General features: G+C 61.7%; 1 protein-coding gene across 5 annotated transcripts; it reads left to right on the top strand.

The window, feature by feature from the left end:
- The first annotated feature begins 641 nt into the window (after positions 1-641).
- Positions 642-15,305, top strand: TRAF7 (TNF receptor associated factor 7). 5 transcript variants are annotated; one of them, XM_081089086.1, is made up of 22 exons: positions 662-728; positions 3,886-4,049; positions 4,616-4,734; positions 4,993-5,050; positions 6,778-6,869; positions 9,148-9,264; positions 9,738-9,830; positions 10,012-10,045; positions 10,656-10,839; positions 10,935-11,069; positions 11,779-11,996; positions 12,073-12,146; positions 12,348-12,396; positions 12,476-12,603; positions 12,787-12,869; positions 13,562-13,601; positions 13,722-13,838; positions 13,926-14,048; positions 14,224-14,343; positions 14,433-14,564; positions 14,645-14,764; positions 14,940-15,305. In XM_081089086.1, exons 3-22 carry the CDS (start codon positions 4,654-4,656, stop codon positions 14,952-14,954), a joined length of 2,013 nt encoding a protein of 670 aa, XP_080945212.1. In that variant the 5' UTR covers positions 662-728; positions 3,886-4,049; positions 4,616-4,653; the 3' UTR covers positions 14,955-15,305. The 5 variants fall into 5 exon arrangements, 4 of the variants coding, with proteins under 4 accessions (XP_080945213.1, XP_080945211.1, XP_080945212.1 ...); XM_081089087.1 differs by lacking the exon at positions 3,886-4,049 and having other exon boundaries at positions 642-728; positions 10,935-11,063; XM_081089085.1 differs by lacking the exon at positions 3,886-4,049 and having other exon boundaries at positions 642-728.
- The last annotated feature ends 207 nt before the right edge of the window (positions 15,306-15,512 follow it).

Raw genomic sequence — 15,512 nt, 5'->3', positions numbered from 1 at the left:
GGCCCAGTCTCACCTGTAGGGAGCTGCAGGTCTGGAGGTTCGGACTTCCCCGCCGGAACTGGGAAGGGGAGCGCGAAAGGAACATGTTACAGTGCCGAGGACCACGATGGCGCTCAGGCCGAGGCTGGCCCCGGGGCTACGCCGGCCTACGGGTTTGGGCGACCCCCTCAGCTTCACTCGGTGCTCAGGTCTTCTCCAAGCGTAGCACACGGACCTAACCCTCTCCAACCTTGAAGCTTATCCCAAAAGAGCGAGAATGGCTGCGGTTCAAGCTTTTATAGAAACTGCCCCACCTCGGCGATTGGGCAATCCCAGCGGAAGTACCATCCTCCACCCCCGATGCTGATACGCTCCGCGCTCTACTCCTTGTTTCCACCAATAGCGCCACAGCATTTCTTTTTGGGGCGATCCCCCTTTTGAAGAGACTATTAAACCTGTGAGTGACGGATGCACAGAGCCAATCAGACTCCTACCTGCTACATAGAATGATTCTTAAGTTGCCAATCCCGTCCCGCGACATCTGAGTCGCCGGAAGTCGTAGTTTCTAAAGAGTCGCTCTGGAGGCGGCTGCGCGGGCCTTGAGCGAGCCGGAGAACTACAAGTCCCGATGGGCTCCGCGCCTGAGCACTTCCGGCTCGCGCGTCCAGTCCCTTTCCAAGCCGGCGGCCGTGGGGGCACGATGAAGAGGGAGAGTGGCGCTGCCACTCCCGGGCGGCGGCGGCGGGCGGGTGAGTGTCCCCGCGGCGCGCCCGGCCGGGGGCTCACGCCCCGGAGCCGCACGGTGGGGCGGGGGCGGGTGCTTCGGGGTCGGCGAAGGGTTGAGCCTGGGGGGGCGGGGCTGAGACGAAACGGGGTCTCCGCTCCTGTCCCTTTCTTTGACTGTCAGCTGGCCCATCGCGCGCTCCATTCTTTTTTCCTCTTCCTCTTTATTCATTCCTTCTTCCTGCGTTTATTGAGCGCCGCCGGTGTGCCCGGCACTGTTGTAGGCGCCGGAAGACCGTGGAGAGCAGGATCCCAGTTCTCAGAGGCTCTTCTAGGGAAGGATTTCTTACCCCCGTCACTGTTGACACTCAGCGCCAATCATTCTCCGCGGTGCCTTTTAGAGTGTTGAGCCACATCCCTGGTCTCCACCCGGTAGATACCAGTAACCTTTCCCAACCCCGTTGTGACAACCAGAAATGTCTTCCAGATGTTGTCAAACATCTCCTGGGGGACAAAATCCTGCCTTCTTGACAACCGGTGATCTAGAGAGGGCGTAGGGCTGATAATACACAAGACAAATTCATGAAGACTGTGGTAGGTGCTATGAAAGAAACAGGGCGCGGTGAGAGTGTACGGAAGGCTCCTGAAAGGTTTGGGGTGGGTTGGGGGACCTATAGAAAGCAGACTGCCCTGGAAGTTGCTTGAGGAGCATGCGGGGCCGAGGGAGCAAGATGTGCAAAGGCCTGGGGGTGCTCGAGGAGCTGCCTCAAGGCAAGGCTTGGTCCCTAGTGGGGACCTGCATCTGGCCACCCCACTGCCCCTGACTTCAGCATGGCCAGCCTGGGCTTCCCACTCCCCTGGCTACTAGCCACAGGACCCAAGTGGGCGGGAACTCCAGCTACACCTGATCCACAACCCCGCTGGGGGGCAGCAGATCATGGGCTCTCTCCAGGCGTGGGCTGGGGAGAGGTTCCCAACTAGCTGGCCTGCCCTCCCATGCAGGCTGCTCAGAGAAGGGGTCTGGTGGGGGCTTGCCTAAAGAGGGGCTAGAGCACTGCAGGTGACTCTGTGGTTTCTTATGTCCATATCCAAGGGGCTCCCGGCCGCCCCCTCCTCCCAGGGCCAGGAGCCCCTTGGATATGGACCTGGGTAGACAAAGATCCTTGGGCCCCTCCCCTGGGCTACCCTGAGGCCTCTGGAAACAGGCCAGGTGGAGGCTTGGAGGTAGCTGAGGGGAGGAACGCCTTTCTCACCCTCCCCACCCTCACCCAGGGTTCCCTAGCCTGCTCAGCCCAAGGCTTTTCCCAGTTTGGCCGAGACCAGGCCTTCAGGCAGTGAGGGTTCTTGCTCTAGATGCCACTTTCTGACAGCCCGAGAGCCTCAGGCTGACTATGGGGTAGGGAAGCTGTCTCCTGCCCTGGGGGGTGGCGGTCTCCTGCCCTGGGGGTGGCGGAGGGCACATCCCCAGGACAGCTGGGCCCTGCGTTCCCATAGCTGGGGTTTTGGCCTGCAGGGCCGGAAGACACCATAAGGGGAAGACTGTTATTGCAAAATGCAGTCCTTGGGGGACCGGGCTGAGAGCATCTTGCTCAATTCTGGGATGTTTAGCAAGCAGTCACTGTGTTCAGGGCTGGGCGGGGCACACTGATGAGGGGTGCTGGACTGCAGCACTGGGTCCCCCACCCCAGTCCCTGGCTGGGCCTGTATGCTGAACCCGTGTGAACCCGGAAACGGTTCCCTCCCTCCTTGCCTGGCTCAGCTGGACTGGTGGGCCAATCTTGTAGGTGCCTCAGCAGCTTATGTGTCAGGGCTGTGGGCCTGGCCCCTGTTGGCCTCCCGGGACTTTCCAGTGAGCCCCGCATGCCTTTCTGTTTACTTCATTTTATAGCGGGGGACAGCCAGCCGCCTGCTCTCCCAGACTGCACTTGGGCAGGCTGGACCCGTAGGGGCTGGTGGGCTGGCCGTGGTCCCAGGGGGAATGCCTGCTTGTGTCCTGGCCCCGGACCTCAGTCACTGCTCACTGGAGCCATCAGCTGGCCTCTTGGCCCTGGGAGCTTGCAGTGGAGGGAGCAGATGGGTTGTAAATGCAGGTCGATTCAGCTAGTGACCTCCCTGTGGGTCCCCCTCCTCTCTGCCCTGTGGTGCTGAGACACGAGTGAACCTTGGGTTTCCTGAGAAGGCGGAGCCTTTCCACCTGCTGGTAGAGTCCTGGAGCTCCTGCTTTGAGCTCCTGCTTTGAGCTCTCTGGGCCTCCCCCTGGCAAGGTGTTCTTACACAAAGCAGGGTGGCCCTCAAAACTTCATTTTAGTGTGAACACCAGCAGCGGTGCTGGAGGTGAGGCTCCCGGACAGCCCACAGTCACACCTCTGCCTGAGAGCGTGGCACTGCCCACTCTCAGGAGACTCTGCCTGTCCCCAGAGGACAAGCCACCAGAGAGCCTGGTCTGTGGCACAGCAGGGGGAGCGGCGGACAGATGGGGAGGCTTTGGCCACACTCTCAGGACTCCCTATCTCCCTGGACCCAAAGGGCATTCAGAACCCGGGGTAGGGGTAGTGCCTGGTGTCAGTGCCAACTTCAGGGTCTGAGAGCCTTCCCGAGGAGGACGGAGGCATGAAGGCTGGGAGGGTGGCATTGCAGGTGGCATTTGAAGAGGCAGATGGAGAGAGAGGGACAAGGAGACAGCAGGGATGGCAGGTAGCTCATGAGCACAGTGAGGGGACTCAGGGCTCAGGAGCCAGCCCCCTCCCTGAGACCCGCATGGAGAACCCCGGGCAGACCCTAGGCCACATTGCATTGCCAGGGTGTGTAGGGAGGGAGCCATTGCTGGGCTTGTCAGGAGGGCCTGGTGGAGAAAATGACAGAACCAGTTGGACTGTGCAGTCGCCCTCCATGCTGTACTCACCTCACAGTGTGTCTCCCACCTTCTCCCACAGTGTGGGGGGCTCAGGGGCCTTCCACTGGGAGCAGAATGAGTCTGGCCTCCCTCCCCATGGGGAGCCCAGCGTCAAGCCTGTTCCTGTGGCTCAACACAACCGACTCTATCCCAGTGGGGGCAGGTGGGGCTCCTGCCTACAGACTGTTGTGTGTCATGGCGGTAGGAAGACCACTGGAGGGTGGGCGCCGGCCGGCAGTAGAGCAGTCTCCCGGCTGTCGTCAGTATCTCTAATCTTCCCTCTTCTGCAGGATACCCGGGCCTGGCCGGTGCTCCTGGGCCACTCTGGTCCCCCTCTTCTGGGGGTGGGACCGTTGGAGTCCTGGGAGGGTTCACACTTTGCCTTCTCCCTGCCTCCAACCCCTGAGATTGGAGTCACACAGCTGGGGGGCAAGAGGGTGCCCTTTGTTTCCAGGTGGGTGACCTGCACAGCGTGAAGGGTTGGCTCCGCTCTCGGTCCCTCCCTGCCCCGCTCAGAAGGGCTTTCTTTATGTGACGAGGCTTGTGAGGAGCTGGGCTCCAGGCACGGCACCCAGTAGGTCCTCCAGGGCATGGCCAGTGTCTCTGCCATCGTGGCAGGAGCTCGGCATGTAACCTGGCCACTGTGTGCCCAGCCTTGGCCCCAGGGACATTTGGCCCTCAGACCCGGAGGAGCAGACAGAGCTTGGGTGGGGGCTCTCCACCTCTGGGTTGAAGCTGGTGGGCATTTCCGAAGGGTTAAGCCTTAAAGGAAAGTAAAACTGGGTGCCCGTTGCCTGCCTGCACCCAGGGCCTCCTCCCTTCCTCAGGCCGTCACCTGGGACGGGAGGGAGGGGAGGAAGGAGCTGCCCGATGGACTGCCCTTGTCGGTATTGGCGATGGAGAAAGGTGGAGGTGTGCCTGTGGTGACCGGTCAGAGCAGGCTGCTGTGTGGAGCAGCCCTGGCCAGCTGACGGGGTCTGGCCACCATCTCTAAAGCCCCTCTTTGTGCTCCACCCACAGGAGACGCTGCCGGAGGACCCTAGATGCCTCTCTAGAGCATGAGCTTGGGCAAAAGCGCCTGGTACAACCGCTTCTCTGGGGGACCTGCCAATCTTCCCACCCCAGACGTCACCTCCGGGGTAAGGGACACCCCATGAGTAAGGGTCTGCTTTTTGTGTACCCCCCATAGGTCCGGGTTCCCCCAGTAGAGCTTCCGGAGCAGTCTGCTCCCCACGTGGAGGTCCGGTGGGCAGGCTGTGATGTGTGTGTGGGTGGTGTGCCTGTGATGTGTCTGTGATGTGTACACATGGTGTGTTCGTGTGAAAGCATGTCATGGCATGTCCACGTGTGTCCATGTTCTCTCTGGAGTCCACAAGTCTCATCAGTTCTCTTTCCAGACCAGAATGGAAACGACCTTCGGGCCCGCCTTTTCAGCTGTCACCACTATCACCAAAGGTGAGCCTGTGAGGCCGGGCCAGCCCAGCGAGGATGAATCTGGGCCCCCTGTGGGGCCCTTCTTGGTGGGCTGGGGTGGGGTGGGGAGTGGGAGCTGGCAGCTTGGTTCAGCCCCCACCCACCCCCCGGGCAGGAGTCTGACGTTTTGCTCCCTGTGGCCCTGCTCTTGCCGCTGTGTCCTTTGCCCCGCCCCGCCCCCCGGCCCCCCCTTGCTCCTTCTTTCTGGTGCCTTGCTCATCACCTGCCTAGGGAGGGCTGTCCCAACTTCCCCGGCACCCCATGCACACCTGTCCCTTGTCACAGTGACCCCCGCTCATGCCTGCCCCCGGCTCCTAGCAGGCACGGGTAGGGAGAAGTGCTCATGGGTCCTTTCTCAAGTCCGATCCCACAGCTAGTGTGTTCGAGGAGGTCGTGGACATGAGGGTACAGCTCCCTTCGCAAAGTCACTAGGGTGGCGGGCCCCTCCTGTCAGGCCCTCGGCCCCTCGTAGCTGCTACTTGGTTTTCTAATTGCTTTTCCCTGGTTTCCTCTGATCGTGTGGCGGTGTGGTCACAGGGCCACTGCATACACCTCACACCAGCGCCTCTGCATCGCTGGTGACGTCCTCAGGGGCTCTGGAAGCGCCCTCTTTTCTCCTTAGGCATGCTTTCCTGAGGGAGAAAAATAAACCTCACCTCTAACTTCATCTCCCAAGTAATTTTCTTAATCCCCATCTACCTGTGGAGATGGCACAGCCTTGTCACAGGTGAAACTCCCCGGCAGTGAATGACAGGCCCACCTTGCGCTTCCTTCCCGCCCAGCAACCCCCTCGGCCGCAGGGATGGGCCAGAGCTGGGCATGACCAGTTGCCTTGTCCGGCCCCTCATTGCAGACGGGGGAGGCCCAGTCACAGGGCAGCCTGTCGAAGCCGGAATCATAAACCCAGGCCTTTAGCGCTGGTGGTTGTGACATCTGGGCCCGGCTAGCCCATTCCTAGCCTCTGGCTGCCGCCTGCAGGGCTATGAGGGAGGCCCCTGACCAGTGCCTTCTTAGGGCAGCCAGGGTGACGGGCAGCAGGAGGAGGGCGAGAGCATCCAGCTGCCTTCCCTGGAGGAAGCAAGAAGGCTGGCGGGCAGTTCCGGGTTGTGGTGGAGCCAGGGGAGGAGGTGGGAAAGGAGCTGCCGTCTTGGCCTCTCCGTATGCCAGCGGAGCAGCTTCAGGCCTCTCTACGCCTCAGTTTCTGCTATGGACTGAGGCTGCGGAGAACCCACTCGGCTGAGTTACCTCGAGGGTCAGGTAAGACGCTATCCCAGCTCCTACTGTTGACCCTTGGTGTAATCGCTCAGGTGTTGACCTCAAGCCTCAGCTGGGCAAAGTGGCCCCAGGGCCGGCTGGGTGCCGGGAGCTGCTGGCAGAGCCTGAGAGAAGACCCGTCCACCATCACCCCCAGCCTGCCTGGGAGCCGCAGTGATGAGACCTGGAGAGCCGCCTGAGCCGGTCCCTCCCCGCCTGCCCGGCCCTGCGGAGGGCTGAGAGCTAGGGATGGTCCACAGAGCAGGCCGGGGCTCTCACGGAAGGACAGGGCCATTTCATGCTGAGCCCTGTGTACTTCCCGTTGCCCCCAGCCCAGCCCTAGCCAAGTTGCCCTCAAATCCAGAAGGAGGCAATGGGAGCCAGCGTGGGCACGCTAAGTCAGGCCTCCCTCTGTGGCCCACACTCATGGCATCCTGGCCCCCTTTTCTCGGCAGCGGATGGGACCAGCACATACAAACAGCACCGCAGGACGCCCTCCTCCTCCAGCACCCTGGCCTACTCCCCTCGGGATGAGGAGGACAGCATGGTAGGTCTGGGTCTCACTCATCCCTCCCGGGGCAGGATCCCAGTAGAAGCTGAAGGTGGGATGCTCAGCCTCCAGAAGCCCTTAGCTACAGTCTGTGGTGGGAAGTGAGCTGGGGGACAGAGGGCTAGGCTAGCACCAGGCTGGATTCATGGAGAGGCAGCCGCCAGGGACTGCTGGGCCAGGGTGTGGTGTGTTTGGCTCCATCTTGAGTGGGTGGGAGCCACAGAACGTTCAATCTGATCCCCATTTTTTAAGCCCCTGAGCTGCCCAAGTGGAGGATGAGGGGTGGGTTGCCAGGTGGAGGCAGGAGCCCTGAGAAGGGGCTCCTGATGAGGGAGATGGGCCCCAGCAGGTGGGGAAGGAAGACAGGGTCAGCAGAGGGGTCCTGCAAGGCCCGTGCTGACTGCGGGGAAGCCGAGAGTCCCCTACTGCTGGTCGGCAGAGCGAGAAAAGGGTTCAAGGCAGAGTGGACCCTGCCGTCGGTGCCCAGGCCATGTGGCTGGGATCATAGTGGACACGCCCTCCTGTCTGTCCACTGACACTTGTTGCTGGGCTCTGGACCTGCTTGGGGAAGCAAGGACTGGTTCAGCTGGAGGGGACGTGGGGGGACACGAGCACGCTTGAGCCCTCTTGCCACTGGCCTGGCCTGTGCCCTGCTTTCTGCTTCCCCTTGGCGGTGGCCCCTGACAGACCCTCCTGGTTCCCCTACCCTCCCGGCCTCTCACATTGAGCTGCCAGGCCTTTGTTCCCTATGCGATGGGAAGAAAAGAGTTTTTCTGATTGCATGAGCAAGCACACTGTGTGCCAGGCACTGCACTAGGCCTTCATAAGGACAAGTCACACAACGTGCTCCACTCCCCCCAGTTCTTCCTGCCTCCGTCTGCACAACCCCTGACTGGCCCACAGGAGTGTGGCTGGGATCCGAAGGCCTACCCTCCCATCCAGGCCTCCCAGGAAGCAAATTTCCTGTGTGTGTGGTTATGATCTTGGCTCGAAAGAGGTGGAAATGTGCTGAGGGCCCTGAGGCCATGGCCACCTGGGCACCTTCTCTGTTGGCTGCTGGGCCCCCGCAGGCTGCCCCTCCACTGCCCTGGTTGGTTGACAGTGTCGGCCCCCTCACCGAGGAGGGCGGGCAGGCAGTGGAGAGCGGAGCCAGACCGGGCCTGGCTTGCTTGGCTCAGCTCCTGTCTGGACCTGCTCTTGCTTTCTGGTTTCCATGCTGCCCATGGGGATGGTTTGACTCACTTCCTCTGACTTTCCCCTGGTTTCTCATGCGGCGTTTCCATGCAGACTCACCACTTGGGATGCTGTGAAGGGAGGTGGGCACAGCACTGGTGAGGGAGGTGCTTCTGTGGGCACACCAGGGGCACGGGTGTCTGCTGCCCTCACTTGGGAAAGCCGGCCCCTGGAACTGGCCAGGCCTCTGTGAAGAGCTGGCAGCACCTGGCCAAGCCTCCCTCTGTCCCTGCTGGGTCCAACATACGGCTGATGGGGAGGGGTTGGTTCCAAGAGCTCCCACACCCACAGAGGCTCAGAGGCAACTGGGCCCCAGAGCTGCCAGGATGGGGAAGGGCCTGTGGAGGCAGAAGGTTTATGGCTCATGAATGAGGCTTCTCAGCATGAGAGGAGGAGTGTGGGAGCAATGGCTCTTGGAGGATCTCTTCTGGAGGGTTCCAGGCCTGGAGGGGAGGAAGGGACAGCCCCCACCCCAGGATTCCCCCAAATCCTCACCTTTGGTGGCTCTGGCAGAGGCCGGCACCCGTGGCCATCTCTCCTGCACTCGGAAGGCTGGCCAGGGTTTTAGGATGTCCAGCCTTCCCTTGGAGCCTCACTTGCCTGTCCCAGTGTCCCCGGCCAGGGAGGCCAGGCAGACCTGGAGCCTCTTCCGGCCAGCCTTCCATTCCCTTCACTCCAGCAGTCCAGGGCTGCCGCTGCCTTGGGATTGGCTGCTGGAGATGCCCCCTGTGCAGCCCACATTCCCTCACGGGAAGCAGGAAGCAGGGCTAGCGTGTCCTCGCAGAATTGAATAGCAGGAAGTCTCTCCATTTACACAAAGAAAGTTGGCAGACGTGAGTGGGCGGCCCAACAGGGCCTGGGCCGCTGGGCAGGAGGGGGCCTGGGCATTGCACTGGCTCCCTGTACACACACCACAGTCCCTGCAGCCTGAGTGAGCACCCACTAGGATGGTGTGGCCCTGGGGGCCCCACTGCCCTCAGTGTACTCAGGGACTGGGCCCCGCCCTCCTCCTGTCTGACGGGTGTCTGTCTCCATGCTGCAGCCCCCCATCAGCACCCCACGCCGCTCGGACTCTGCCATCTCCGTTCGCTCCCTGCACTCCGAGTCCAGCATGTCCCTGCGCTCCACGTTCTCGCTGCCTGAGGAGGAGGAGGAGCCGGTAGGTGTGGTGGTCACGGGGTGGGCTCAGTGCCGATGTCCCAAAGGACCCTTACTGTCCTGTGGCCGTGGTCAGGGGGCACTGTCCCCTTAGGCACAATGAGGGGGTGATAGGGCCTCGTCAGAGCCCTCCAACTTGTCTGATCCACATCAAGGACCCCAGGCCAGGTCCCCAACCCCAGTGGGGGGCTGCCCAGGGACCAGCTTCAGGAACCCATGTGGGGCCCTTTCTTGTTGCCATCCCAGGTAGAGGGTAGGTGCTGGCAGGCCGAGGACATGGCTGGAGGAGTCCTCCCTGCTTGGCCACCTTCAAGTTCAGGTCTAGCCCTTGGTCTTAGCAGGCTCCTCTTGGGACACATCCCAGCGATGGTGCCTCTACACTGAGAGGGCAGCCCAGGCCTGTGAGGGGGGCTGGGTTCCCCGACCCATGTCAGCACCCCGGGGCCTGCCCTCACCTGCCCTCCCTGGTTCTAGGAGCCACTGGTGTTTGCCGAGCAGCTCTCGGTGAAGCTGTGCTGCCAGCTGTGCTGCAGTGTGTTCAAGGACCCCGTGATCACCACCTGTGGGGTGAGGCTGCCTGTCCCCTCCCTGACCTATGCACCTCGGGGCTCCATGGGCTGCCAGCCCATCCATGGGAACCTGGGCCTTGGTCACAGGCCTGGTCTGGCTGCCCAGCAGGTGCCCTCTGCAGGGGCACGGGGTAGGGGTGACTACGGCCATGCCCCAACTCTACCCATTGTTTCCACAGCATACATTCTGTCGAAGATGTGCCTTGAAGTCAGGTAGGGCCCTTTCAGGCCCAGGCCTGGCCACCTTGTTCCCCAGCTGGGGGAGGGCCCCTCGAGGGAGGTCCCAGCCCAGCTCTAGCACTGACGGTGCCCCTGGTTGCATGGCAGCTTCTCCCTGGGCCTGCACAAAGCGTCTCTGCTGGGGTGGCGGCGGCCCCTGGCTGCACTCGGGCCAGGCTCAAGGCGTTGCCCAGCAGAGCAGTAAGGGCTCTGCACCCGCCCTCCCGGTGAGGCCGCCCTCACTGTCAAGGCTGCTGCCTCGCAGTCTCCAGCTTTAGTAGCACCCGGGCATCCCTGCTGGGCCCAGGGCTGGGTTCCCTCCTGCTCTGCCTCCAGTCCCCTTGGCCCTGTCTCACCCTCTCGGGTCAGCTGAGAGGCCTTCACTCACCCAGTGGGCATTTTTGGTGGCCCCCTTCCTGTTCTGGGCACCTCAGAAGGGCAGGTAGACGGGTAGATCAAGCCCCCAACAGGCTCAACCCACCAGCAGGGGGAGCAGGTTCCAAGCCACTCGCCCCTGCAAAGCCTGGCCACAGTGCCCTGGGCAGAGCTTCCAGGGGAGGGGCTGGCTGGGCGGGCCATGGGGTCAGCATGTCCTCCCCTCCAGAGAAGTGTCCTGTGGACAACGCCAAGCTGACGGTGGTGGTGAACAACATTGCCGTGGCCGAGCAGATCGGGGAGCTCTCCATCCACTGCAAGCATGGCTGTCGGGCAGTGGGGGTCGGGAAGCCCACTGTCTTTGAGGTGGACCCCCGAGGGTGCCCCTTCACCATTAAGCTCAGTGCCCGGAAGTAAGTGCCTCCATTGGCCCCCAGCTCCCCACCGGTCAGGGTGCTAAAAATGGTGCCTCTGGGGACTCAGCTGTTCTGTGTCTTGTCTCCCACAGGGACCACGAGAGCAGCTGTGACTACAGGCCTGTGCGGTGCCCCAACAACCCCAACTGCCCGCCCCTTCTCAAGATGAACCTGGAGGCCCACCTCAAGGAGTGCGAGCACATCAAGTGTCCCCACTCCAAGTACGGGTGAGTGGGCGGGGGTGGGCTCAAGGGGGCCGTCCTCGGGCAGGGGCGGGTGGGCAGGAGGGTGGGTGGGCCTGGGCTGGCATTCACAGTCCCTCCTTCAGCACACCTTTGTTGAGGTCCACCTGTGTGCCGGGCACTGGGGAGACAGCCAGGGTCCCTGGGGAGATGGACCTTAGCGGAGCCACACCGTCGACTATGTAATTACAAACGGAGGTACAGGTGCTTCGAAGGAGAGATCAAAGTCCAATGGGAACACAGGGGTCAGAGCATTCGGGGAGTGGAGGGTGGTCAGGGAAGGGGTGAGATGAGCACTAACCTATGTGTGGGCATAAGCCAGGCAAAGACCAGGGCAAGGGCTTCCAACAGCTGGACCCAGCAGGGGTGGACTTGAACACATGGCCAGAGCTGAGAGCAGAGGGGAGGTGGAGGGGAAGGAGGCACGCCGATGAGGGGTGTGGAGGAGCCACTTTAGCAGCTTTGGGCAGGAGTAGAGTGATTGGATATTCCTTGCATAGTGGCCTGCTGGGTGCTGATGGGAGCAGGAGAGATGGGCGGGCGTGCAGGTGTGGAGGGCATGGTGGCCCATCTAGGGTGCAGTGGGCACAAAAGTGAGATCCAAGAGAGATTTTTAGGGTTGGGGAGGCCGAGGGGAGGGTCCTAATGGGCGGGCAGGTGAGCAAAAGGGCAGGCAGCCATCCTGTCCCTCCAGGTGCACGTTCATCGGGAACCAGGACACGTATGAGACGCACCTGGAGACCTGCCGCTTTGAGGGCCTGAAGGAGTTCCTCCAGCAGACGGATGACCGCTTCCACGAGATGCACGTGGCACTGGCCCAGAAGGACCAGGAGATCGCCTTCCTGCGCTCCATGCTGGGCAAGCTCTCGGAGAAGATTGACCAGCTGGAGAAGAGCCTGGAGCTCAAGTTCGGTGAGAGCCCAGCCCAGGAGGGGTGGGGGTGCAGCTCCTTCTCCTGGTCCCTGACACCCTCTGCCCTGCCGCCCAGATGTCCTGGATGAAAACCAGAGCAAGCTGAGCGAGGACCTCATGGAGTTCCGGAGGGACGCATCCATGTTGAACGTGAGCGGGCGAGAGACAGAGACAGGAAGGTTGGGTGGTGTGGCGGACACAGGACTATCCCTCTGATTGGGCCCCAACAGGAGGCTTGCCCTGCTCGGGATTAGGTGTCTGGGGTGGAGAGGGCTGCTGCTGCACCTCAGGCTGGCGGGCAGGGGTACTGAGGAGCCACAGCCACCATGCCCTCCACTCTCGGCCTTGCAGGATGAATTGTCCCACATCAATGCACGGCTGAACATGGGCATCCTAGGATGTGAGTATGGGCCCCCTGCTGTCCCACCACTGTCCCCAAGGCCTCCCCACGTCTCTCACAGCTACTCCTGTCTCCGCAGCCTATGACCCGCAGCAGATCTTCAAGTGCAAAGGAACCTTTGTGGGCCACCAGGGCCCTGTCTGGTGTCTCTGTGTCTACTCCATGGGGGACCTGCTCTTCAGTGGCTCTTCTGACAAGACCATCAAGGTGGGTGGGATCCTGCCTGGGTGGGCTCTGTAGTCTGGCAGGTGAAGGGTGGGTACTGGCTGTGGGCGGGTCTTCCTCTTATAGGCGGGGCTTTCTGAGGATGGCTTGCTTCCTCATTCCCACCATGCCACCCCTGGCACCTGGCTGATCTTGTGGGACCTACCTTGACCCTGGTCTCTGCAGGTGTGGGACACGTGTACTACCTACAAGTGTCAGAAGACACTGGAGGGCCATGATGGCATTGTGCTGGCACTCTGCATCCAGGGGTGAGTGTATGTGTACCCACTGTCCACGGGCCCACATGGAGCTGGGGACATGAGACCCCATGCTACTGCCCCATGGATGGGGAGCTCAAGCCTGGATAGCCCACATGTGTCTGCCTCTCCTGTGAGGACTCGTGACCTTGAGCAGGGTGGCATCTCGGTGGTAACGTGGGCCCTGCATCTCTGACGATGTACATTCTCAAAGCATAGCCCTGGCCCTGGGCGCCTCAGGCAGCTGGAGGACAGAGGTGGGCCATCGTAGAGTGGAGGCAGGAGATCAGCTATCTCTGGCATGGGCACAGCTCGGGGACAGGACCACACAACGGCTGCTCAGCCACCTCCATGCCCCCAGGGTGGCCCTTTCTAGACCTTCCCTCCTGTCTCGGGTAATGAGGTGTTGTATTTGGGCATGAGTAAGGGCGGGGGGGGGGTGGGGGCGCGCGGGTGGATTCTCAATCACAAGAAGTAGCAGCTTGACTGCCAGCAGTGCTACCTGGGTAATTACCTCCCAGCTCGGCACTTGCCAGGCAGGCACCAGGATTTGGGCCTCCACACAGACTGGGCCCAAGGAGGCGGCAGTGGCCTTGGCAGTGTCCAAGCTGCTGATTCCTGGTGGCCAGTGCCACCTTGGCCTGCAGGGCAGTGTCAGTGAGGACAGTGCCTTCTGCCCTGACACCTTAGCTTTGCCTCCCCAGGTGCAAGCTCTACAGCGGCTCCGCAGACTGCACTATCATTGTGAGTAGGGCCCGTGGGGGGTCCAGGACACGTATTGGTATCTGGGAGTCCCAGGCACACGGGGGCCTGGGCTCAGGGCAGCAGGGCTGGTGCTGAGGCTCCTGTCCTTCCACCAACCAGGTGTGGGATATCCAGAACCTGCAGAAGGTGAACACGATCCGGGCCCATGACAACCCGGTGTGCACGCTGGTCTCCTCTCACAACATGCTCTTCAGTGGTTCCCTGAAGGCCATCAAGGTCAGGCAAGGCAGTGTGTGTGCGGGCGCCAGGCATTGGGGTGCCGGATGCCTGGCCACCCAGCCCATGCTGACAACGTTCTCACAGGTCTGGGACATTGTGGGCACTGAGCTGAAGCTGAAGAAGGAGCTAACAGGCCTAAACCACTGGGTGCGGGCCCTGGTGGCTGCCCAGAGCTACCTGTACAGTGGCTCCTACCAGACAATCAAGGTACCCCTTTGCCACCTTCCTGGTGGCAGGGCCCCTCCCTGTACCAGCACTGCCCCGCCCCCTTCCCACTGGGACAGGGAGACCCTCACACACAACCTGGGTGGTGGGTGGGCTGCCCACCTCTGAAGCCCCGGAGACGCTGGCCTACGACCAAGTGTTCTGCACTTGCCCACAGATCTGGGATATCCGGACCCTCGACTGCATCCATGTCCTACAGACATCTGGTGGCAGCGTGTACTCCATCGCCGTGACGAATCACCACATTGTCTGTGGCACCTACGAGAACCTCATCCACGTAAGGGTGGACACCTAGGGGCAAGGCCTGGCTCTGGGCCCCTGTCCTCTCCCATCTGTGTCTCTGACCTGCCTGTGCCATCACTTCAGGTGTGGGACATCGAGTCCAAGGAGCAGGTTCGGACCCTGACAGGCCACGTCGGCACCGTGTATGCCCTGGCAGTCATCTCGACACCAGACCAGACCAAAGTCTTCAGTGCATCCTATGATCGGTCTCTCAGGGTCCGTGCTGGCCTGGTGACAGTGGGAGGCTCAGGGTGGGTCGCCCGGCCTGGCAGTCCTCATGTCTTATGTGCCCCCAGGTCTGGAGTATGGACAACATGATCTGCACACAGACCCTGCTGCGTCACCAGGGCAGTGTAACTGCTCTGGCCGTGTCCCGGGGCCGGCTCTTCTCAGGGGCTGTGGACAGCACTGTGAAGGTCAGAGCCTTGGCTGGGGCCATCCAAAGGGGCTGACTGCACCTGGAGAGCAGGGTATTGGGGGTGAGGAGCCAGGAGCCCCGGGCAGGTGACAGTGGAGGGCAGCTATAAACGGCAGGTGGTATTGGGGCAGGATGGCCAGAGGGGCACCTGAAACAGAGCCCTTCCTCTACAGGTTTGGACTTGCTGACAGAATCCAGGCCAGGTCTTGACTTCTTCTGGGCCCACCCTAGGCCTGTCTAAGCCAGGCTGGTCTCAGGGTCTCTGCCTGCCCATTAGGGGACAGGCGGGCAGGCTCACCTGGCCAGGCACTGTCCTGATCCTGCACCCGGCGAGTCTCCCTCTGTCTGGCTCTGTCATCATTGCTGCCAGGACAGTGCCCAGACCCTCTCTCTACACTCCAGGTATAATGCTTGCCCGGTCCACCCTCCATCCCCCTTCCTGATGGACTACAGGACTTTTTTACTCACCTTTTCTATTGTTTTTAGACTGTACATAGATTTGATTACTTCTGATTGAAATAAAAGCTGCACAGACTGTGGCTGTGAGTAGGGATGGTCCTGGGATGAGGGAGAGGCTGCCCAAGAGCACTGGTGTGCCCAGGCACCAGCAGCCAGTGGGAGGGAAGCTGGGAGGGGTCACAAAAAGCGTTCCTATTGTCTGTTGACCCCAGGATGTAGCCCTCTCCGTTGACTTCCCCTCCCTGCCATGGACAGGCCAACTCACCCCCCCCCCTCCACCCCAGCAC

The sequence above is a fragment of the Myotis nattereri genome, assembly GCF_964212035.1.
Source record: "Myotis nattereri genome assembly, chromosome: 4".
NCBI classification, from domain to species: domain Eukaryota; kingdom Metazoa; phylum Chordata; class Mammalia; order Chiroptera; family Vespertilionidae; genus Myotis; species Myotis nattereri.
The sequence above is the reverse complement of the archived record's forward strand: the minus strand, read 5'-3'. Positions and strand labels throughout refer to the sequence as shown.

Excerpts from the sequence above, each read along its gene's own strand:
- TRAF7 (XM_081089085.1), top strand. The coding sequence starts at position 4,654 with ATGAGCTTGGGCAAAAGCGCCTGGTACAACCGCTTCTCTGGGGGACCT. Across the intron at positions 6,870-9,147 it reads GGGATGAGGAGGACAGCATG|CCCCCCATCAGCACCCCACG; the intron begins GTAGGTCTGGGT and ends TCCATGCTGCAG. Across the intron at positions 11,997-12,072 it reads GAGCCTGGAGCTCAAGTTCG|ATGTCCTGGATGAAAACCAG; the intron begins GTGAGAGCCCAG and ends CCTGCCGCCCAG.